At 49.0% G+C, this 21,704-nt stretch overlaps 1 protein-coding gene and 1 non-coding gene across 6 annotated transcripts in view; both read left to right on the top strand.

Annotated features, from left to right (window-relative positions):
• Vwa5b1 (von Willebrand factor A domain containing 5B1) overlaps positions 1–21,704 on the top strand; it is a 63,602-nt gene that overhangs the window by 36,702 nt on the left and 5,196 nt on the right. For all 5 annotated transcript variants that reach the window (XM_015999331.3, XM_042272162.2, XM_042272161.2 and 2 more), the window contains exons 9-18: positions 1,757–1,867; positions 3,727–3,929; positions 4,451–4,565; positions 4,912–5,097; positions 7,363–7,534; positions 8,953–9,143; positions 13,587–13,788; positions 14,130–14,444; positions 17,117–17,254; positions 20,818–20,952. In XM_015999331.3, coding sequence (XP_015854817.1) covers positions 1,757–1,867; positions 3,727–3,929; positions 4,451–4,565; positions 4,912–5,097; positions 7,363–7,534; positions 8,953–9,143; positions 13,587–13,788; positions 14,130–14,444; positions 17,117–17,254; positions 20,818–20,952 — 1,768 coding nt within the window. The remainder of the gene's footprint in view (positions 1–1,756; positions 1,868–3,726; positions 3,930–4,450; positions 4,566–4,911; positions 5,098–7,362; positions 7,535–8,952; positions 9,144–13,586; positions 13,789–14,129; positions 14,445–17,116; positions 17,255–20,817; positions 20,953–21,704) is intronic.
• On the top strand, positions 8,323–8,429 carry LOC121827718 (U6 spliceosomal RNA). Its single transcript, XR_006070028.1, has one exon. It is a non-coding gene; the product is annotated as a U6 spliceosomal RNA (small nuclear RNA).

Here is a 21,704-nt window from a genome sequence, read left to right as displayed (position 1 = left end):
GTGCGGATGTCAGGGGACAACTTGTGGGATTCATTTCTCTCCTTCCACCAGATGGGTCCTAGGGATTGGCAGCAAGTGCCATCTGGGCAGACCCAGAGCTGGGTTTTTGAAAACCAAAGTCAGACTCCCAGGTTTTATGACCCAGAACAATGCCTTGGCTCTCCTGAGCCACCATCCCCTTCCTACAAAATACAGAACTCATTGTCTTGGTAACGACTCCACTTACTGTTTCCTCTGTGACCTGCTGAGGCTCAGGCAGACCCAAAGTCAAGTGAATAACGGGAATGTATCACCGCCCCGCTGTGCTATAATTCAGGTGATAGTGATTGAGTGTGATTGTTAGTTGAAGCTGCTTAACATTATGGTGGCACATCCTAGCATGGGTATTGATCACCACATGGTCATCGCACTGTCACTGTTATTGTCACTTTTCCTTCCCACTGTCACACTCACTGCTTTGCTTTCTTTCTATATTTTGGTTTAGAGTTGAGATATGTAGCTCAGTCTGTCCTGGAAGTTCCTACATAGCCCAGGCTGGCCATGCGCTGATAACTCCCCTGCCTTCAAATTCCCAGTGCCAAGATTTGGGACATGCACCACCATACCCAGCCTCATCGATTTCCCCCTATTTTTCTTTCTCTCTTTCTCTGTCTTTCTCCCCATCTCTCTCTATATATCTGTCTCTCTCTCTCCTTCCTTCCCTCCTTTCTTGTGTGTGTGTGTGTGTTGCATGTATGTGAGATCGCAAGTTCATGTGCCCATGCTCATTCATGTAGAAACCAGAGCAGAATAATGGGTCCGTTGTTTCCTCTATCGTTCTCTACCTTGTGCCTTTAATACAGGGTCTCCCCCTGAACCTGAAGCTCACCTTTTCAACTAGGCTGGCTGGCCAGCTGGTTCTCATGATCCCCCTGTCTCCACCCACCAATGCTAGGGTTACAGGTACCCACAGCCTCACTCAGCTTATTATTTGGCACCAGGGATTTGAACTTGGGCCCTCATGTTTGCGGAGAAAATACTCCTCATCTCTCCAGTTCCACACTATTAAATATAGCACTTTTATCGCGGTCTCCAGATGGTGCATCACTACAGAAGATAGAGATCTCTAATGTTCAGACTTAGAAGACCAAGAGGCATAACTGAATCCTTGCTGCACTGTTTACTAACTGGATGCTCTCGACCAATCATTTGCCCGTTCTGTGCATCAGGCTTCTCATCTGTAGAATGGGGATAACAATGGACCTGTTGCTGAGGCTGATTAGCAAAGCAAATGAAGTGTATCATTTGCATCTAATAAAAGAGAGCTAAAGAGACCTCCTTGGGGATCTGTCACTGGTTAATGACAGGATGATGCTGAGGCAGGGGCCTTGGATGACAGGATGATGCTGAGGCAGGGGCCTTGGATGAGGGCCAAACACCATTGGATCAACAATGTGACCTCCCCTCAATGTCAAGTTTGCTTTGGCAGAAGGGCCTGGGCAGACCCTGCTCTTCTCACCTCTCAAAGTCAGCAAGAAGGGATGGGGAACTCCAAGGCCATTGCGGAGTGGCTTTGATGAGTCAGGCCTGCTGCATGGATGAGGAAGCTGATAGCTTTGGCCGGTCAGCCTCTGGTCGGGAGCAGCAGATTTTATGATACATGGAGCAGGAGTGCTGGGTGCAGAGAGGGTGACTGGTCCCTGGGGAGGTGGCTCCACGCTGGAAATGGCAGTATTCCCTGTCGGAACCCTGAGAATCCTTTTTTCTTGCCCGGCAGGAGGCCATGTTGGTGGCCCTTAAGAGCCTCAGGCCAGCCTGTCTCTTCAATATCATTGGTTTTGGATCCACCTTTAAGACAGTTTTTACTTCCAGTCAGATCTACAATGAGGTAAGGAGAGGGCAAGTCTGGGTCTGGGTGGGTGATGGGCAGTGGTGAGCAGGGGAAGGGGAAGGGGTCGGCAAAGAGGACGGGCTGGGGACAGCCTCAGATACTGCCTCCCCAGGGAGAGCCCAGGCCACAGCTGGGGCAGCAGAAGAAAGCAAAACCATGCTTGCTAATTCCCTCACAATAATGTCTGTAAGAACATGGGCATGGAGGGCAGGACAGGGGACATATCTGTCATGCCCATGGGCTGCCACCCACCACAGCCCCTATCTCTTGAAGACCGTGGGTTCCTCCAAGGCTGAGCTACAGAAGTGAAGGGTGAAAGAACAATTGAATGGCCTGGTGGCTGTGGAAGTGGCGGTGGAGGTCCTTACAAGGCTAAGGCTCAGCTGCTATTTGGAACAGAAGGACTCTGGCCCCAAAACCGGGGCGTTCTACCCAGAACTGAGAAGGGCGGGGGGGGGGGGGGGGGGGAGGCGGAAGTGAGGAAGGAGGAAGGGAAGGGAAGGGACATTATTGGCTACTTACTACTAAAAGTCAAGGATGGATTTTTAAAATGAAAGAGAAATACATGTTGAGGCAGGGGTGGTGGCACATGTGTGCGATCCCAGCACTGGGATGGTGGAAGCAGGAGGATCAGGAGTTCAAGGTCAGCCTCAGCTACATAGTGAGTTTGAGGCTAGCCTGGGCTACATGATACCCTGTCTCAAACAAGCAAGAATTAGAATGTCTGCTTATTGTTAAGTTTTAGATCTAGATAATCAAAAGGAGAAAAAAATGTTTAAATCTCCCTTGACGACATCAGTCAGACAAAACAAAACTGATAAAGAAGTGCTATTTCCAGGCAACCTTCTGTGAGTTTATGCACATTTTCAAGACGAGTATTAGGTCCTCCATACTATGACAGGACCTACTTTCCTAGTCTATCAGGAACACATTTTTATGCCAGAAAATGTCCATCTGTGACATCATTTTAACAACTGCCTGGCCCAGGACACAAACAGCGTGGGATTTATTTATGAAGCCTGGAAAATGGCCTTTTCATGGCCCCCATGTTTTTCTATTTAGCCATTTTGGCTTATAGATTTCCCATGCATCTTGCCTGTCCCCTGGGCATGAATCCAAAGCTACATATTTATCATAAGACTTGATATTGGCAATATTGACCATTACTTCTATTTTTTTTAAGATAGGGTTTTGCATAGCCTAGGCTGATTCCAACTCACTCTGTAGTTAAGGATAACCTTGATGTAGTGGCCCTGCTGCCTCTACCTCCGGAGTGGATTACAGGCATGCCCCAGCACACCTTGTTTATATGGGATTGAGAGTGGGACTCAGGGCTTGCCTGTGTGCTAGGTGAGCTACAACTGAACCACATCCCCAACCTCAGTAGACCCTTCCATCTAAGTCCCTCCAAACATGGATATAGGAAGAGAATCCTCCTAAGCCAGGGGCAGGAGATAGTATCCGGAGGGAATCAACTCCTACTGTAATACCATCTACCTGATGCCAGTAATTAAAGTGTCATGGGAGTCGGTGCCAGAGTCGGATTCAGTGTTCATGTCTGAAGATGCCCAATACTGTGCTCTTTCCTCCATGTCACCTGCTTCCCTTACCAGGCAGGGAACTTTATCTGTGCTGAGGAATTAAGAGCTCAAAATTCTTATATTTCTAAAGAAGAATCTAGAAACGACCAGATTTTCATTCTTTTGCAAATGGTGACATTTCCCCATGGGTGGGCAGGGGTGTAGCTGATGAACTAAGAGCCAGAGAACAGAGTTCATCCTCGGGAGGCACTTAGAGACTCCATGCCACGTGGTGAACCTAGGACCTGTCTGCTCTGCCATGGTCCTTCCCTGCAGGAGAACTTGGCCATGGCATGTAACTGCATCCAGAGAATACGGGCTGACATGGGCAGCACCAACATCCTCTCCCCTCTCAAGTGGATCTTCCGGCAGCCAGTGCACCAGGGTCACCCAAGGCTCCTCTTCCTGTTCACGGATGGGGCTGTGAGCAACACAGGGAAGGTTCTGGAGCTGGTGCGGAATCACGCCTCTTCTACCAGGTCAGCCCGATGACCCCAGGCTGCCCCCAGGGAACCCAAATCAGAACAAAGTGTGCACTGGGCCAGAGGGAGAGGATAGCACCTACATTTCCCAGAATGCTTTGTTCCCAGGATGCTGAGTGATGCTTTTCATGTTTGCTTTTTTTTTTTTTTAACCTCTCATAAGATGAGGAGGGGTGGGTTATCCACGGCTCAGCATGCAAGTCCAAGTACAGCTTAAGGAGAGGCTGCTGCCAGTGCCAACTGGGAGTTGATTGTAGTGCGTGTGCACATGTGTGTGCGCATGCCTGTGTGTGTGTGCGCGTGCGTGCGTGCGTGTGTGCGCATGCCTCTGTGTGTGTGTGTGTGTGTGTGTGTGTGTGTGTGTGTGTGTGTGTGTGTTTCATGATAGCTCCTCCTTCTCCCCAGGCTTTTGCCTGAAGACAGAGCCATCTCTAGGCTGCCTCTGCTGGGCCATGCTCTGTCTTCTTATCCCACTGGTGACAATGATGCAGAGCTTCCTCCTTGTCCCTGTCCTCCAGGTGCTATAGTTTTGGAATTGGACCCAGTGTCTGCTACAGGCTGGTGAAAGGGCTGGCGTCTGTATCCAAGGGCAGTGCAGAGTTCCTGACAGAGGGGGAGCGGCTGCAACCAAAGGTACACGGAGGGGCCTCCAGGATCTCCCAGTCCTGCGGCATCCGCAGCCCAGAGAGGGTGAAGTTGAGATGTCGCCCCAAATCTGAGCTCTATGCCGGGCCGTTGAACTAATCACAGCCACACTTTGGTCCTCTGATTCTCTCCTTTTTAAAATGCTAAGCTCAGGGATGATGGCAAAGGTCTATCCCAAGAGTCTCAGGAGTTCAGAGGTGTGTCTGCTGCTGCTACCCAAGTCTGCTGGGCCTCCCTCCCCTCAAGTCCACATTCTCACCATCTTTTTATCTCCTCATCTCTCTGCATCCTCCTCACATATCTGCCTACTCTGTGTTCTCACCCTCTCCACCAGATGATCAAATCCTTGAAGAAGGCTATGGCCCCAATGCTGAGTGACGTGACTGTGGAGTGGATCTTCCCTGAGACCACAGAGGTCCTGATCTCACCTGTCAGCACCAGCTCCCTTTTCCCTGGGGACCGGCTGATGGGATATGGCATTGTGTGCGATGCCTCCTTGTACATTTCCAATTCCAGATATGTAAGTACCCCAGACCGACGGGAGATGGCCTAAGCAACTGCCTCCTCCTCGCCACTCTCCCATTGCTCATCATGGTGGGTTTTTAAGGAGTTATAAACTCAGGGCCTAGAGTGGCTAAGTGTAACATGAACTTGGTACATTGAAAGACAGGAGGTGGGGTGTGGCTCAGTCAGTAGAAGGCTTACTGTGCTATCAAGAGGACCTGAGTCCAACCCGCTGTGTAGAAATGCCAGGTACAGTGGCATGCACTTGTCTTCCGGACTTCACATGCGTATGTGCACATGTGCACACACGCACATAGGAACACAGATGCTCACTTGCTTGTAAAGTAGATATGAATTAAAATAATAATAATAAAAATGAAAGAGGGAAGCCATAAAGGAAGGCAACCATGACTGAATGCCTAGTCAGGAGCAAGGAGCAGAGAGGACATTGTCCAGTACCCGGGGTTCACTTGACTGGACTGGAAAGCTTCCATTCACTGAGTTGAAATGTTTTCGTACTGCGACACAGGCCATGTATTGACTGTGTCTCTAAGAATAATTGGAATGCCATATGAAATGTCCAGATTTTTAATGGTCAATATGAATGTGTTATGGAAGGTGGGCTCTTCAATTATGCAGAGAAAATTCTAAGCAAAACACTGGCCATGTTTTTTTTTCATGGTCCATGTTTTATTTAATTTTAATTAAACGTGGAGCCTTGGAAGACATTATAGGGACTCAACCAAGTCTTTGATTCATTCTCTTGGGCTGATGAAATAGTTCAGGCAAGGTAAAGTGCCTGCCTCACAAGTGTGAGAAACCGAATTTCACCCCAGAGCCCACATATTCAGGAAGCATTGTGGCTGCTTGTAATCCCAGAGCTGGGGAGGTGGAGACAGGATCCACCCCTAAGACTTTCTGGCCATGTCTTGAGCCTAATGACGAACTCTAGAACACTGAAAGACCCAGTCTCAAGGAGGTAGACAGTGATGAGTGTTGCTAAGGATGACACCCAAAGTTGTCCCCTGACTTCCACACACAGACCCACACATGTACATTTTCATATATATGAACAGGCATACAAACATGCACACACATGCTCACACTATTTTTCCAAGTTGTTTTCTTTACCCATGAGACTGGCCATGTTGTCTCCTGTTACTGACAGATGTTGGATAAACAGCACCTTCATATGCTATTGATGTAAGTGTGACTTGCCTTTACCCTCCTGGAAGGCAATCTAGAAATAACTTGTGAAATTAGATATACAGAAAATCTTGCAATCCAGAAATGTCACTCCTAGGATGCTGCCCCAGAGAAGTAACAGCCATGGAATATATTTATGACCACAGATCATATGGTGGTAAAGACAAACAGCCATGAAGCAAATGCTTCACACTGAAAGGTAGTGGAATATTATATATACAGATGCCAAAGACAATGATTAGCAGGCAGAATGGTTTAAGTACAAAATTCAAGATGCTGATAAATGTGTATGATCTGGTTTTTATAAAATAAAACATGACTTCTATGAGTGTGCTCTGTGTGTGTGTTTATGTCATAAAGAACAGAATGAAAGGACACATAGTTCATCTAAGGAGACAAGAATGAAATTTAGAATTATATTTTTTTAATTTTCAGTGAATGAAGTCAATAATTAAATATCACCATAATATAAGAAGAGATTCTAGCCGGGCAGTAGTGGCACATGCCTTTATTCCCAGAACTTGGGAGGCAGAGCCAGGCAGATCTCTGTGAGTTCGAGGCCAGCCTGGTCTACAGAGCAAGATCCAGGAAAGGCACCAAAACAACACAGAGAAACCCTGTCTCGGAAGAGAGAGAGAGAGAGAGAGAGAGAGAGAGAGAGAGAGAGAGAGAGAGAGAGAGAGAGAGAGAGAGAGAGAGAGAGATTGAGAGAGAGAGAGATTCCCTCTCTCTTTCTCATTTTTTATTTTTATGTTGTGTTGTGGAGACAGAATTGTACTTTTTAGACCAGGCTGGCCCAGAATTCACTGTGTAGTTCAGGCTAGCCTTGTACCATAGTTCCTGAGTTCTGGAATCACAGATGTGAGCCACAGTGTCCAGCTCCGTGCTCACAATCTCTTGATCAGAAATTCACCCCAATTCTCCAGACAAGCAAGCAAGCATCCCTTCCTTATGCTGTTAGGTCCTCAGAGGTGGACTCCTCCCCGAGCCCCACCACACACCCTTTGCTGCCCACGGAAGTCCTTGCTGAATCTAGCTTCACGCTCCTCACCCTTCTCTCCTCTCCTGTCCCCAGGACAAAAGGCGAAAGTACGGCATGCTGCATGCTCAGGAGTCCAGCAGCTCTGTTTTCTACCACTCTCAGGATGAGGCACCTGACTCAGGCAGTGGGACCTGTACCAAAATCTTCAACTCGGAGCCGACCCAAGATGCCCATCCATGCAACCGAGACTCCCCCACCCATCATGGTTGGGCCTCTGCTTTCTGCTCTGTTTTGTTCCCTTTTCCATGGATGTCATAATGATTGCTACCTTATATTGAGCATTTAGTATGTGTTAAGCATTTGATAAAAAGCCATCTCTGGGACCAGTTAGCAGCTATGGGTGTGGATACAGTGATACCCACTGTACAGACAAGGAGACAGAGACTGCAGAATCTCAGCAACTGGCTAAGTTCTTGGATGCTAAAGAGAGGTCAACCTAGACCTATGTGCCTTTGTAGAGTTTGACACCCTTTTCAAAGAGAATTTACTGATTATCTGACAAAGAGCAAAGTGTGTGTGGTGGGGAGTAGAACGGCCCCCACCTGGCACCTGCCCTCCAAGGTCCCCCCTTTAGACACAAAGGCACAACTGACCTTAACGCTGATAAAGCGGCAGAGAGGGACAGAGACTGCAGTTGTGGGGACCCCGGGGAGAGAAAAGCATATAGATCATAGGCAACTGAGGGCTGGCTCTTAGTCGTGGGAAGGGACAGGAAGTGCCTGCGAGCATTAGTCCTCAAGCAAAGCCGTGGCGGCACGGCGTGGGCCACTCATCTGGTAGTTCTAGTTTCCTCTGACCACACAGCATCTCTAAAAGGGGCTGGGAGGGGCTGGGGAGACGGCTGAGCAGGTGAAGTGCTCGTTGAGAAAGCAAGGCCCAGTGTAAAGGCCAGTGTTGAGAGGCGGACTCAGGAGGATCCAGGGGCATGCTGGTCAATCCAGCTTATGGATGAGCTCCAGTCAGTGAGAGAGCCTGTCAAAAGAAGACAGTGGGCTGCTCACCTCGGCAGCACACACACTAAAATTAGAATGGTACGGAGGAGATTAGCGTGGCCCCCGCCCAAAGATGACAGGCAAGTGCATGAAGCATTCCATAGGGTTGAATACATTCATCATGAAATAAGTGCAAATAAAATAAAAGTAAAAGTCATAAGAACATTGGGGCTGGGGAAACGGCTCTGTGAATCAAGTGCTCACCACACCAGCAAGAGGGCCAGAGTAAAATGAGTTGAGCAGAACACAACTGAGGAAGATTCCTGACGTCAACTTTGGGTCTTTTGTGTGTGTGGTGGGGACACACACACACACACACACACACACACACACATGCACACACACACACACACATGCACACACACACACACACACATGCACACACACACACACACACACACGCACACGCACACGCACACGCGCGATGGAGAGGACAGAAGAAGGGACAGTTGTGAGAAGATAGACCAGGGCCAGACCTGGCAAGGCTTTGGTTGCTAAGGGAGACACCTGCACATATTTCTGTAAGAAAACAGGAACTGAAGACATTTCAAAGCAGGAAGGCAGCATGTAAGCCCCTTCCTTCCCCACCGCCCTCCCCCCTGACAGCTCCTCTCTTTCTGCCCTTGCCCAGGTCTGGATGTCTTCAGGCGACGGAGGGCATACAGTACCAACCAGATCTCCAGCCAGAAGGCCTGCCCAAGGGCCACCACAGCCAGCGACCCCACTGGGACTGCCAAGAGACACCCACTTCGAAAAGCCAAGGTGCAGGACCTTGCCAGTCAGAGCAGCTCAGGGAGCCAACGGTGGCAGATTGATCTGCAGGTACCTAAGCAGCGTAGGGTGGGAGGGGGGCGGAGGAGCTTGGCTTGGCTATGGCTTACACGTAACCACAAAGATGGGGTGTTTATCACACGAACATTGAGATCAGTCCAGATCCAGATAATGCCAAGCCTTCTGATGATGTTGGGTTTTATTTGAAATATGTTTATCAATGACCCCTTAAACTGGTCATCTTTGGCTTAGTAAGTCACTCCTCACTTAACTGGACCTTTATCTGCCAACTTCAAACGACTTCCTAATCATGATGCTCCCTGGTCGGTGTGCTTGCCCGGCATAGGGCACCTGTATAGACTCTTGTCATTAGGTTTTATGGTACCTGAGAGAAAGGGAGTTTGGAGACCATCCATCCTCACTTGGTACAGATGTGGCAATTGGAAGTCAGAGAAGTAAGCAGACTTACCTGGAATACCCAGCCACCCTTGGACTTGACCCAGGAAGCCCTGGTCCTCAGGGTTCTTGCTTTTCCTCCATCACACTGCTGGTCCTTCCATGGCTGGACAGTCACCCAAGGCAAAGGAATAGGAGTCAGAGCCACCACAGGAAAGGTCACCAGTGTCCTGTTAGGTCAGCCCTCAACAACCTCAGCATTGTTACTGCCTAGGCTCTGCCATAGGGGTTGGTCCTAAGCATGCTAGAATGTCTCTGAAGTCAGGGGACAAAACAACCCAGTTGAGACCACTATGCTAAACCGCATGATGACTTAAGCATTTTCTTCTAGACAGAAATCATTTGTCCTAAGTGTATGGGCCAAAGCAGCTTCCTACCATCTCCAGTGTGCTTTCCCGCTTCCCTACCACATCCTCTCCCAATCTACACATAAGCATGGGCCACATGCCACCTAGCCCCTGGGGACTTTCCTTTGTGCTTCTCCAGGGACCCTCAGTGTTCTTGGTATATGTTAGCTAGTCTTGGAGTCAGGCATCCTTCTCATATATTTCTGAACCTCTCTGAACCCCACTGCCTCCTCTACAAGATGGGAAGATTGTAAATAGACGGGTGAGCCCCCATCAGCCACCATCCACCAGCAGATATGGAATGGGAGCATACTCCAGGTGGAGGAGGCTCCCAGGCTTTAGTGGATGCAGGATGCAGTCCTGGCCCAATGTCTGGCTGTAGCTGGTGTTCTTCAAAGGCAGTTCCACTCACTGAGTGCCCGAGGCAGGTTCACTCCTTTCTTCCTCCCATCTAGCTCCATCTCTTTCTCCTCTCCTGCCTGGCTGTCTCTTGCAATCTGTCTTTCCCCCAGCACTTCACTCTGTGTTTGTAGATCCCCCCCAGAGACTCTGGCTGGGTGAAAAGCATGCTTGTAGATGCCTCTGTTACCATGGAAACTGTAGCAGAGTCCATTTCTCTCTGACCCATTGTGGGTGGTGGTGAGGTCAGCAGAGAATATCTCAGTGGAGGGGTCAGAGAATCGTGGCTTGGCACCTGCCCCCCCCCAGAAGTACCCTAAAGTGGCCAGTCTCCTTTTCTTTCCATACCTTGAGCTATGGGTCCTTGATTTAGAGACAGGAAGACACCCCTTCTATGGGAGGCACACCCCAATATATACTAATACATAATAATGTGACAAGATTCCCCAAGGTTTACTGATATCCCCCCCCCAATTCCATTACACCTGGTAAGTGGTTTTTTTTCTTCTCATCTTATTTACCTACCAGGTCATGTGTATGGTCTAAGAAACTGGAAATTCATTTTAGCTTAATATTCTTCCATCACAAAAGCAATGCATACAACTCAGCATTTGGAATTAAATCTTTCAAACAGTTCAGTTGGGTATAAAGTACAAATAAAGTCTCCCTCCCCTACACCAATGCACACTGATTTCAAGTATGTCTTTCTAGAAATACCATGCACATACACGTATATACAGAACACATGTATATTTTAATAGCTGCTTATGTAAATTGTGCAATTATGCATAGTGTCTTAATGCCGTTTAAAAATAAATTTGTATCGCATTTGTTTCCTCTGTGTACACATTTGGGTGGGTGAGTGGGTGTGCATGCTTCTACCCTCATGTGGAGGTTAGAGGACCATTCCTGAGAGTAAGTTCTCTTTCTACCATGTGGGTCCAAGGGATCAAACTCTGGATGTCAGGGTTGGTAGCAAGTACCTTTACCAACTGAGACATCTCCCCAACCCTCTTACTGCCTTTTGAATTCATGTTTACATACAGTAAAATTACTCTTCCTGATGAACAGTCCTCTGAGACTGATGATCACCCCAGTTTACTCTTTGTCATCACTGAGATACAAATCTGTCATAATTTAATATTTAAGGTATTTTTTTCCTCAACTATCTTCTCACAGCTGTATGAAGAAATCCTTCTATTCAATATTATGTGATACTCCATTACATGGATATATCATAACCTACTCTCCCCTACTGATGGAGACATAGTTTCCAGATTTTTTTTAAGTCAGGGTCTCACTGAGTAGCCATGGATGTAACCTGGGAACTCACTGTATAGACCAAGCTGGCTTCAAACTCACGGAGATCTGCTACCCTTGCCTCCTAAGTGCTAGGATTAAAGGCATTGCCACCTCACCCAGCTGGTTCCCTGATCTTTACTCCGATTGTCAATACAAAACAAATACACATGGCTTGCACAGAGACCCTCGGACCCCTCTGGCTCCCACAGGGTTGAATTTATAAGAGTGAAATGGCTGTCTCCGGTAACCTGTGGATTTCAATGGGTGATAGACAGACAGCCCGTTGTCCCAGTGTGTACCACTCCCATTTACCATCCATAAGAGACCCTGACATATTGAGCATCACCAAACATTTAGATATTTACCAATCTCCAGTATGGAAAACTGTGACTTGTTTTAACTGCCGTGGCTCTGAACATTTCTGCTTAGCTTATTGGTATGTTCAATATAATCTACTTATAGATGAATGCCCCACAATTCTGATTTTGTCTTTTCCCTTCAGTTACATGGGAGAGAATTTTTTTCTTTTCTTTTTAAGACCAGAATAAGAATAATTGTTTATTGAGTACACCAGAAGAGGGCAAATAGGCTGGGCAGTAGGTACGGTGCCACCTGTCCCTTAGGGCAATGCCTGACGAGGCAAGGGGATGGGGTGTCTTCCTGTGCTTGGAAGATGTTTCCTTGTGTGTAGCTTCTGGGCACATAGCGTGTGTCATGAGGAGGAGGGCAGTCCAGATTAGTTGAGTCACCACGGATGTGTCACCCAGTCACGTAGTCAGTCCCTGTCATGCACATCAGGGCAGCCCTGGTCCAAGGCCAAAGTCACCTGGCACCGGGATGCAGTCCCCTCACGATCCCGAGTCCCATATGGTGGAAGAACTCCTTTCGTGTGTGTCCTCTGACCACACATGCTCAGTGGCACACGGCTTTACATACAAACACACATGGTAAGGAAATTAAAATGCATTTTTAAACAAACACATGTTGTTACAGAAGTCAGTGGTTGGGTGGGACTCAAAGGATCCTGAATTCTCAGGAAACCCAAGCTATACCAAGAGCATTTTCTTAAAAAAAGAACTCCATCATACATGTTGCAAGGGCATTTCCCATTTACCCCTTGGCTTTTAGATGTTTGTTTCTACCAAGCCTAAGAACAGATAGATGAACTCATCAAAACAGACGGAAAAGCCTGTAAACAGCACCAAACACACACGCAAAAGCTTTGTAAGGATAGTGTAGCGAATTGATAAACCACAGAGAGCCCACTGTGTTCAGTAAACAGTGCTGGGATCCTACACCATTTGGAAAATCAAAGTAAAAGCTGGTTTCTATCGCCTTACAGGAAAATAAATTGCATATGAACCAAAGACTTAAAACACACAAACAAAAATAACAAAACTTCTAGAAGATTTTTTTGGGTGGGAAAGACCTTTTAAGCACGACATATGGGAAGACATACGGGAAAGGGTTGGTAATTTTAACTCCACACAAAAAAGGTTTTAAGCTTTATGCCAAAAAGGAAAGCGGGTGTGGAATTCTCCATGGCACGCAGTTCTCTGCGCCTTGGAGTTGACCTGTGGCCTGGGGGAGTTTTTTGGTCTCTATTTCTCATGGGTGGTGGAGACAAAGTCATGAGTTCCTGGGTCCCTGAGGGGCCTGCTCTGAGAAGAGCTGTGGAGGAAAGAGAGAGAGAGAGAGAGAGAGAGAGAGAGAGAGAGAGAGAGAGAGAGAGAGAGAGGAAAAGAGAGGAGGAGGAGAGAGGGGAAGCATTGGGGGGTCAGAATAAGGAGGCTCTAGCCACCAGCAACCATGGGCTTCACCTCCTCCTCCTTCACTTCTCTTCTTTCCCCCTTCCTCCTCCTCTCCATCCTCTTCTCTTTCTCTTCCTTCTCATCCCCTTTCCATCATCTCCTCCCTCCTTCCTCCCTCTCCCTCCTCCCCTCCCTCCTCCTCCTTCCTCCCTTCCCCTGCTCTCTGCTGTCCTCCTTAGCCCTTACTCAACAGTGGCCATGACCTGAGCCAGGGCCCCAGACTGCACGGCCCGGGAGCCCGCCGGCCGTCCCTTCTGCCTCAAGGCTGCCAACCCTCGCTGCTCTCTGGCCAGGAACCCCAGGCTTGGAGCCCTAAGAGGGAGCTGGATCCTGGCTCCAGCCCAAAGTCTGCACCTGACAGCCGAAGCTCTGAGGACCTGGGTAAGCGCCCAAGGTCCAAGATCTGAGGGGTCAGAAAGGCTAAGGCCCAATTTCAGATGACAGGGACCAGTGCCTTCCTCTGTGTCTTCGTGAAACTCTTGCTCTGAGAACCTCTCTAGTCCCACCTTCTCCACTCAACCTGATGGTCCCACCCTATCAATCCAGGCCCTCAGGGACAAGCTTCCTGAAAGGGAGATCTATCCCCCACTCGGAAGTTGTCCTCTACTCCTTAAGGGGGCGGGGGGCTAGCTTTGACTGCACCCGGGGAAAGGGTAGCATCCTCTATGGATGGCTCCCTGTCTCTGGCCTCAGATTCAGCCCTCTCGTCCCTCCACCCACAGAGCTACTTCATCACCCGTCCACCTTGGAGACGGAGACATCCTCAGACTGGGAGCCCATGGCTGAATTGGAGGAGCAAGTCAGCCCCTGCAGGCCCGCCACCCCCGGCCCTGTGCTGGGCAAGGCCTTGGTCAAAGGCCTGTGCGACAACCAGCGTCTGCAGTGGGAGGTGAGCTTTGAGCTGGAACCGCCAGCCCTGCAGAGGAGGGACGCGCAGGATGCCGACATGTGGAGCGAGACCTTCCATCACCTGGCAGCGCGAGCCATCATCCGCGACTTCGAGCAGCTGGCGGAGCGTGAGGACGAGATTGAGCTGGGTGAGAGCCCAGGATTGAGGAAGGGGCGGTATCCCCTACCAGAAGCCAGCCCTTTGGCAGCACAGTGCCCCACCCACTGCCCAAGCCCCGGCCCATTCCTTTCCAAAGCCCCACCCACACCCCAAGGCCCGCCCTCTAGTGCCCCATCTACTGCCCAAGATTCCCCTCCCCAATCTTCAGATTCCTGCCCACACCCAAAAGTCCTCAAAGCCTTTGCTCTAGGGGCTCCAACCGCTTCTCTAGGTTAGCCACCTAACCAACCAACTCCACCCAGTGTCCCCTCCCATGCCTAAATGTGCACCCTACCTGTCACCAAAGCCTTGCCCTTACCACATGGTCCTCTCTCTAGCCTCCCAGGGCCCTGCCCAGTGGCCTGTATATGCCCACCCCTCTTCACAGCACCTCCCAATGCCAAACCCATACCCCCCAAAAACGTTCATCCCTACCCTTCATAAAAGCCCCTCCCACAGCCTCAAAGTCTGCCCTCTGGGCACAGGTTTTGCCCACCTCCTAGATCCACCCATTCTTCATGGAAGCCACACCCCACACCCTGCCCACTCTTAGAAGCGGAGAGAAGGGATCCTCATTGTGCTTGAGGTCCCACTGTTAATTCTTCCTCCACTGCCTCCAACACTTACCACCGTCCCACACTCCTGCAGTGGCCAAGGCTTTCCACTCCACACCTCTCCCCAAGACACTTAATGGTGCCTGGGTTCTATCCTCAACAGGAGGTGCCCTCCCTTCTCCAGCCCTGGCCTCCTCCATCTCTCGCACTTTCCTGCCTCCTCCTCTTCTGCACTCCCTCACCTCCATGCTCCCTTATACCCAGCACTTTTCTGCAGTGTCCCGTGCCTGGTCCTGGAGACCCAGCAGTGATCACGGCTCCTCTGAGACAACCTTCCCTACAGAGTCCCTAGACCCAGCCAAGACCCTGCACTCTCTCATCAACCCCACTGACTTCCTGGTCAGCTGGGGACCCAGCTGGGGGCCAGGCTAGGTGTCTGGCCCTGTTGATGCCCCGGAGCTTGGCTGGCATAGAACAAAGCCAGTCCATCTTTTCCCAGGGGCACCTGGCACTGGCTAACAGAGGCCAACATTAATCAAACAATTACACAGATAATTAAGTGCTGTTCAGAAACACATGAATCTAAGCCATGTATAACAGGGATGGTTCGGGAGCTAATTTAGCTCAGGAACTGGGGCAGCCTTTCCCTAGAACATGACTATTGAGATCTGGATGAAACACGCTTGGAGAACAGAATTAAGAGCCAATAAGAGTTACATGATTCCTTTGTTCTAAGTTTATGCTTCATTTACATACTATGTGGCATATATTTAATTTGTATTTTGGGTTAATGCGTGATACTCTTTTCTTCCTGTGAATACTCCTCCACCCCTCTTTCCCTGGGCGGCTTCTTCTTCTTCTTCTTCTTCTTCTTCTTCTTCTTCTTCTTCTTCTTCTTCTTCTTCTTCTTCTTCTTCTTCTTCTTCTTCCTCTTCTTTTCTGGTTTTTGGTTTTTTGAGACAGGGTTTCTCTGTGCAGTTTTGGTGCCTGTCCTGGATCTCGCTCTATAGACCAAGCTGGCCTCGAACTCACAGAGATCTACCTAGCTCTGCCTCCTGAGTGCTGCACCACCACCGCCCAGCCTTCCCTGGGCTTCTTGAACAACCTCAGAAGGCAACAAGCTCATAAAGAGGACTCCTCACTATTTAGTAGAAAGGGCCTGAGCTTCCTGGTCAGGTCATACTAAATCCTAATCTCAGGTCCTTGTTAACTTGCTATATGACCTTACATGGATTCATTCTCTGGTTTTCAATCTCTCTCTCTCAATCTCTCTCTCTCTCTCTCTCTCTCTCTCTCTCTCTCTCTCTCTCTCTCAATCTCTCTCTCTCTCAATCTCTCTCTCTCTCTCTCTCTCTCTCTCTCTCTCTCTCTCTCTCTCTCTCTCTCTCTCTCTCTCTCTCTCTCTGGTGTCTTTGGATGGGAGTGGTGGGGTGGATATGTAGATACAGAGGCCAGAGGAGGATGCTGAGTGTGACCCACTCTCTACCTTATTCCCTTGAGACAAGAGGCTCTCACCAAACTTAAAGCTTGGGACTTTTTGGCTAGGCTGGCTGGCCAGCAAGTCCCATGGGTCCTCCTGTCTCCCCATGCCTGCATCTCTGGCATTGGGTTACGGGTGGCCATGGTCACACCCAGCTTTTCAGTTGTATGCTGGGCATACAAACTTGGGTCTCATGCTTTCTTAGCAAGCACACTTACCCATGGAGCCATCTTTCCAGCCACAGATGTTCAATCCTCTCCTCAGAGGTAGGTCCTGTCAGACTGGGAACTCATGAAGCCCTGTAACAAGGTTCCCATTAGTCATCTGTAAAATTCAAATATAAAATACAGACAATGTAGACTACCTTCTAAATAACTGTTATTTAAGGGAATTCACTCTTTTATTTTAAGATAATGACTTAGTTTTTTTTACATTAAAATACCCTTTATTTTAAAATGATGAATTTTTTTTTGTCTGAATGTCTTTAGTACATTCACAGACCCTTGACTTTGAAGACCTATTTGGTCCCAAAGATGGAGACTGCTGGTCAAGCTTTCCTTTTAGCTTCCAGAGTCTCCAAAAATACTTTCTGATCCCCAACAGTGACCCTCACTCTTCCTCCCCCAGGGTCCAATCGCCGATACCAGGTGAACGCTGTGCACACCAGCAAGGCTTGCAATGTGATCAGCAAGTACACAGCCTTCGTGCCTGTGGACATAAACAAGAGGCGGTACCTGCCCACGGTGGTGAAGTACCCCAACTCTGGTAAGGCACGTCCGGTGCAAGGGTGGAGCACCTCGGTGCATGGGCCTGCGCTGGGGCTGAGATACCGGAAAGAACGGCCCTGCAGACAGGGGTGCCAGGCAATGCAAAAGCCAAAAGGCTCCCAGCAGGTGGCCCGGCCACCAAAGGGGAGAAGAGCAAACGCCTTTACTGTCCTTTGTTTTCCTCAGGAGGGACAATGAATGACAGGGGGTCCCAGAATGTCTAGATTGATGCAAACTAGGTACAGATGGGTCAGAGTGACAGTCACCCAGGAAGGAAAGCTTGTCCTTCCCTGCTGTTCCTGTCTGCGTTTCTCTTGATGGGTTATTCTTGGAGAGAAATCAAGACACATAAGGTTATGTGAGTTAGAACACACTAATACATGCTATGTTTTTCAAAACGTGGGTGTGAAATACTCTATCCCTGGAAGGAACCTTTAAATGTTTGTTTTGATAATGTGGTGTATTCCACTGCAGGGAGCTCCCACCATCCATCCTGTCATTCTAGCTACTCAGAAGACTGATGCAGAGGATGGCAGTTTAAGGACTATCTGGGCTACATACTCAATTTCCAAGGCTAGCCTGGGCAACTTAGCAAGACCTTCTCTCAAGATAAAAAAATAAAAAAGAGAGCCAGGGATGGCAGAGTGCTTGCCTAGTTTGGGAGTCCCTGAGGTCAGTCCCTAGAACTGACTTCTTTTGTTTTTACACCCAATCCATGTTCTAAAGCATATTTTAGATCACCTAACTTTCAGAACAGGTTCTGCAAAGTGACTCCATTATTGCCCAAAGTGACTTTTTATTGGGACTCAGAGGTGGAGGCAGACGAGGTTTAGAAACACTGCCTGAGGTCACAAAGCAGGACAGGCAGAGCTAAGCTTTGAATCCTAGTGGCCTGGTCCAGTCTGTGTTCTCCCCACGCCTCCATACTTTCTCCTAATATTTATTACAACCTGGGACTGGCGAGGTGGCTCATCAGTTAAACTGAGGAACAAAATGTGCCGAACCTGAGGAGCGAAATGTGATCCCTGGAACCCACATGGTTTAAGGAACCGACTCCTGAAAGTTGTTCTCTGGCCCTCACATGTGTCCAGTGGCAAGCTGTGTGTGTGTGGTGTCTGTGTCCATGTGTGTGTTATCTATGATGTCTGTGTGTGTCTGTGATGTCTGTGTATATCTGTGATGTCTGTGCATGTTATCTGTGATGTCTGTGTAGATCAGTGGTTCTCAACCTTCCTAATGCTGTGACCCTTTGATACGGTTCCTCATGTTGTGGTGACCCCCAACCATAAAATTATTTACATTGCTACTTCATAGCTCTAATTTTGCTATTAATATGAATTGTAATGTGGATATCTGATAAGCGATCCCTATGAAATCGGCTCCATCCATAGGTGGAGAACCACCGGGATGAGGGGACAGTTTTCATGGTTCTTTGTTGTGGTGGTAGCTATTGTTGTTGTTTTTGTTTTGTTGTTTAACTCTAGGGTTTTTCTTTTCTGAATTCCCCTTTCTTGGCATTTGCAAAGCCTTGTCCTGGCTTGGTTGGTGGCTTGTTTCATTTTGTGTTTGTTTGCTAGTCTTACTGGAGATGGAACCTGTTGTTCAAATGCTAAACGATCTTATAATAAAAACCCTGCACCAGATATTGGGGTGAAAGCTGAAAGATCAGAGAAGCAGAACAAGCCACAGCTACCTCACCTAGCCAACTCCTCAGCCGATCCTGTTTCCACAAATCCTCAGACTGAAAGCTTCTGAGTCCTCACCCAAAAGGCCTCAGCCAAAAAGAGCCTTTAGTTCCTGTCTCCTCACACCTTCTATACCTTTCTCCACCCTGCCATGCCACTTCCTGGGATTAAAGGCATGTGTGCTTCCCAGACAAAGGCGTGAGATCTCAAGTGCTGGCATTAAAGGTGTGTGCCACCACTGCCTGGCTCTGTTTCTCTCCTAGACTGAGTCAATCTCATGTAGTCCAGGGTGGCTTTGAACTTACAGAGATCCAGAGGGATCTCTGCCTCTCGAGGGCTAGGATTAAAGGTGTGTGCCACCCCTGCATGACCTCTATGTCTAATCTAGTGGGTAGCTCTGTCCTCTGATCCTCAGGCAAGCTTACTAGGGTACACAATATATCACCACAGGAACCCAGGGCCTTGGCTTGCTGGGTAAGCACTGTAATCCTGAGCTACAGCCTCGGGCCTGCAGTTTTTTTTTTTTCTTAACCAGATCTCCAGGAAGATGTTTAGAAACCAAACATGCCCTTCCTCTCCTTCCCCTGCCCTTCCTTTCTCCTTCCCTTTCATTTCCTTATCCATATTACCAAAATGATCCCTCATTCCTGCCTCCCCATTTCCAGCTCAGAACGCCAGCGCTGGACCAGAGGCTGTGGCCTGATGTAATGTCACTCCTGTTTCAGGGAAGCCTCTCTCTCTCTCCGCTCACCCAGCTCTGACCCTGTGGCTGGCATGTGTAGCACAGCCTTAGAGATCAAGGACCCAGGCCACTTCTCACTCCAAATCCAAAAGCCCCTGCCGTCTAGCCCACCCCTCCCCACATGTGTGCTAAGAAACCAAAACTCCTATTTCTTAGCCTGTGAATAGCTGTCTAATGCAAAAAAATAGAAACTATCAAGTCAGGAAGTGCATTCAAGGACCCTGGGTTAAATAAAGCTAGGAGCTTTCTCTGCTGCAGAAGCTCTCAGAGCCCTTGAAGTGTTACTTCACATCAAGACACCAGGGGAACATGGGCCACAGCTTTTCCAAATGTACTCCCCGAGGAGACTCTTCTTCTGTGTTTATTCGTGTATTTGTAGATGTGTGACCATATGGGTGGGTGCATGTGTGTGTGCACAGACATGTGTGTGTGCCCACATGTGGAGGCCAGAGGTCAGCCTCAAGTATTGCTCCTCAAGTGCTGTTTGTCTGAGAAAGTCTCATTGGCTGGAAGCTCAGTGAATAGGCTGCATGGATGGATGGATGGATGGATGGATGGTAAGTCCCAGGCATCCTCCTGCCTCTGCCTCCCCAGCACTGGGATCATAAGTGTGGACCACTACACCAAGCTTTTTCATGTGGGTTCCGAGACTCCAACTCAAGTCCTTACATGATTTCCTAACTGAGCCGTCTTCCCAGAAACACAGCTTCTATTTTTAAGGAACAACTCCCAGGCTAATGTTCTCTAAGAATGAGGCCTCCTAAACACACTTTGAGAAGTTGGCTTCACCCTTGTGCCTTCCAACAGCAATGCCTGAGGCTTTAAGGATCTATGTAGGAGAAGGGGGCTGGGGCATTTCACAACAGTTATATTTACCTGGTAAGACGATTATCCCCATTCTCCAGATAGGAAAACTGAGGCTCGGAGTTCACATCCTCTCCAGCTAGTGAGGGATGGGGCTGGAGTTCATACCCAGATTTTTCTGGCCCCAAAGCTCATGGTCTTGTGTTACGTCACGCTTGCCTACCTTAGGTTAATTGAAAGACAAAAGAGCCATTCCTTCATTGGGAAAAGGGCAGAAACCAACAGGCTCACACCCACCTGATCCCTTTTCCTTCCTTGTCCTCCACAAAGGTGCCATGCAGCAGATGGTCAGCTTCCGGAACCTGACCCGACAGTGGAAGAGTTCATCGGCTGGTGTTGGGAGGTCCCAGACCGTGCTCAGAGAACACGCCTCAGCTGCAGGAGACAGCAAATTCCAGACCCTAGGTAAACGCCATCTCGTGAGTGTGCTCAGAAGTCCAGGCATCCCTACATCCAAGGCCTCGGGGACCTCTAAGCAAGGAGAGGGCATACCAGGCCTCTCGGGCTCTGGAGGACTGACTACCATAGACACGGGATTGGTATAACTCCAGGACCCAGCTTTGTGCAGAGGCGGGAAGCAGGAAATAGCAGGCAGGGCTTTCTGCAAGGCTCTCCTGCACAGCGTCCCTTCCCGCCCTCAGCTGCGGCTCTCCAGCCTCTGGGTTCTCCCTGACACCAAGTTCTGGGAAACCTAATGAGCAGGAGCAAGTGATGGCCATAGAGAGTATTCAGTCTGCCGGGGTCACACCATCTGCTGTTTCCTCGGTTCCTAGCATCTCCCCTTCAGCCTTCACCTGATCGCCTGGTGCTTAGAGAACTGTGGCATGACCTTTGTGTGACCTTGAGCTGATTGACAGTCTGGCTGTTCTACATCTTTCATCTACGCCTGTCTTCTGGCTCTCCACAGACAGCCTGTGCTCGTCCTAACCCCTTCCCTTGGGACCCTCTATACACAGTGGGGGCATCCTGCCCTCTGCTGAACATGGGGAGGACACCAGCAGCCACACCCTGACCCCAGGCAGCCACCCACACTGTAAGAATGTAAGGAAAGAGATAGTAAAAGAAGGACTAGAGTATTGGATGTGCAGAGCCACTTTTCAGAATTAAGGACAACGTCTTGGTCTCTTTGTGCCCCAAGCACCAGGGACCAGCTGAGC

This window comes from Peromyscus maniculatus, chromosome 2 (assembly GCF_049852395.1).
Source record: "Peromyscus maniculatus bairdii isolate BWxNUB_F1_BW_parent chromosome 2, HU_Pman_BW_mat_3.1, whole genome shotgun sequence".
In the NCBI taxonomy this organism is placed as follows: domain Eukaryota; kingdom Metazoa; phylum Chordata; class Mammalia; order Rodentia; family Cricetidae; genus Peromyscus; species Peromyscus maniculatus.
This window is presented reverse-complemented; position numbering and strand designations above follow the sequence as displayed.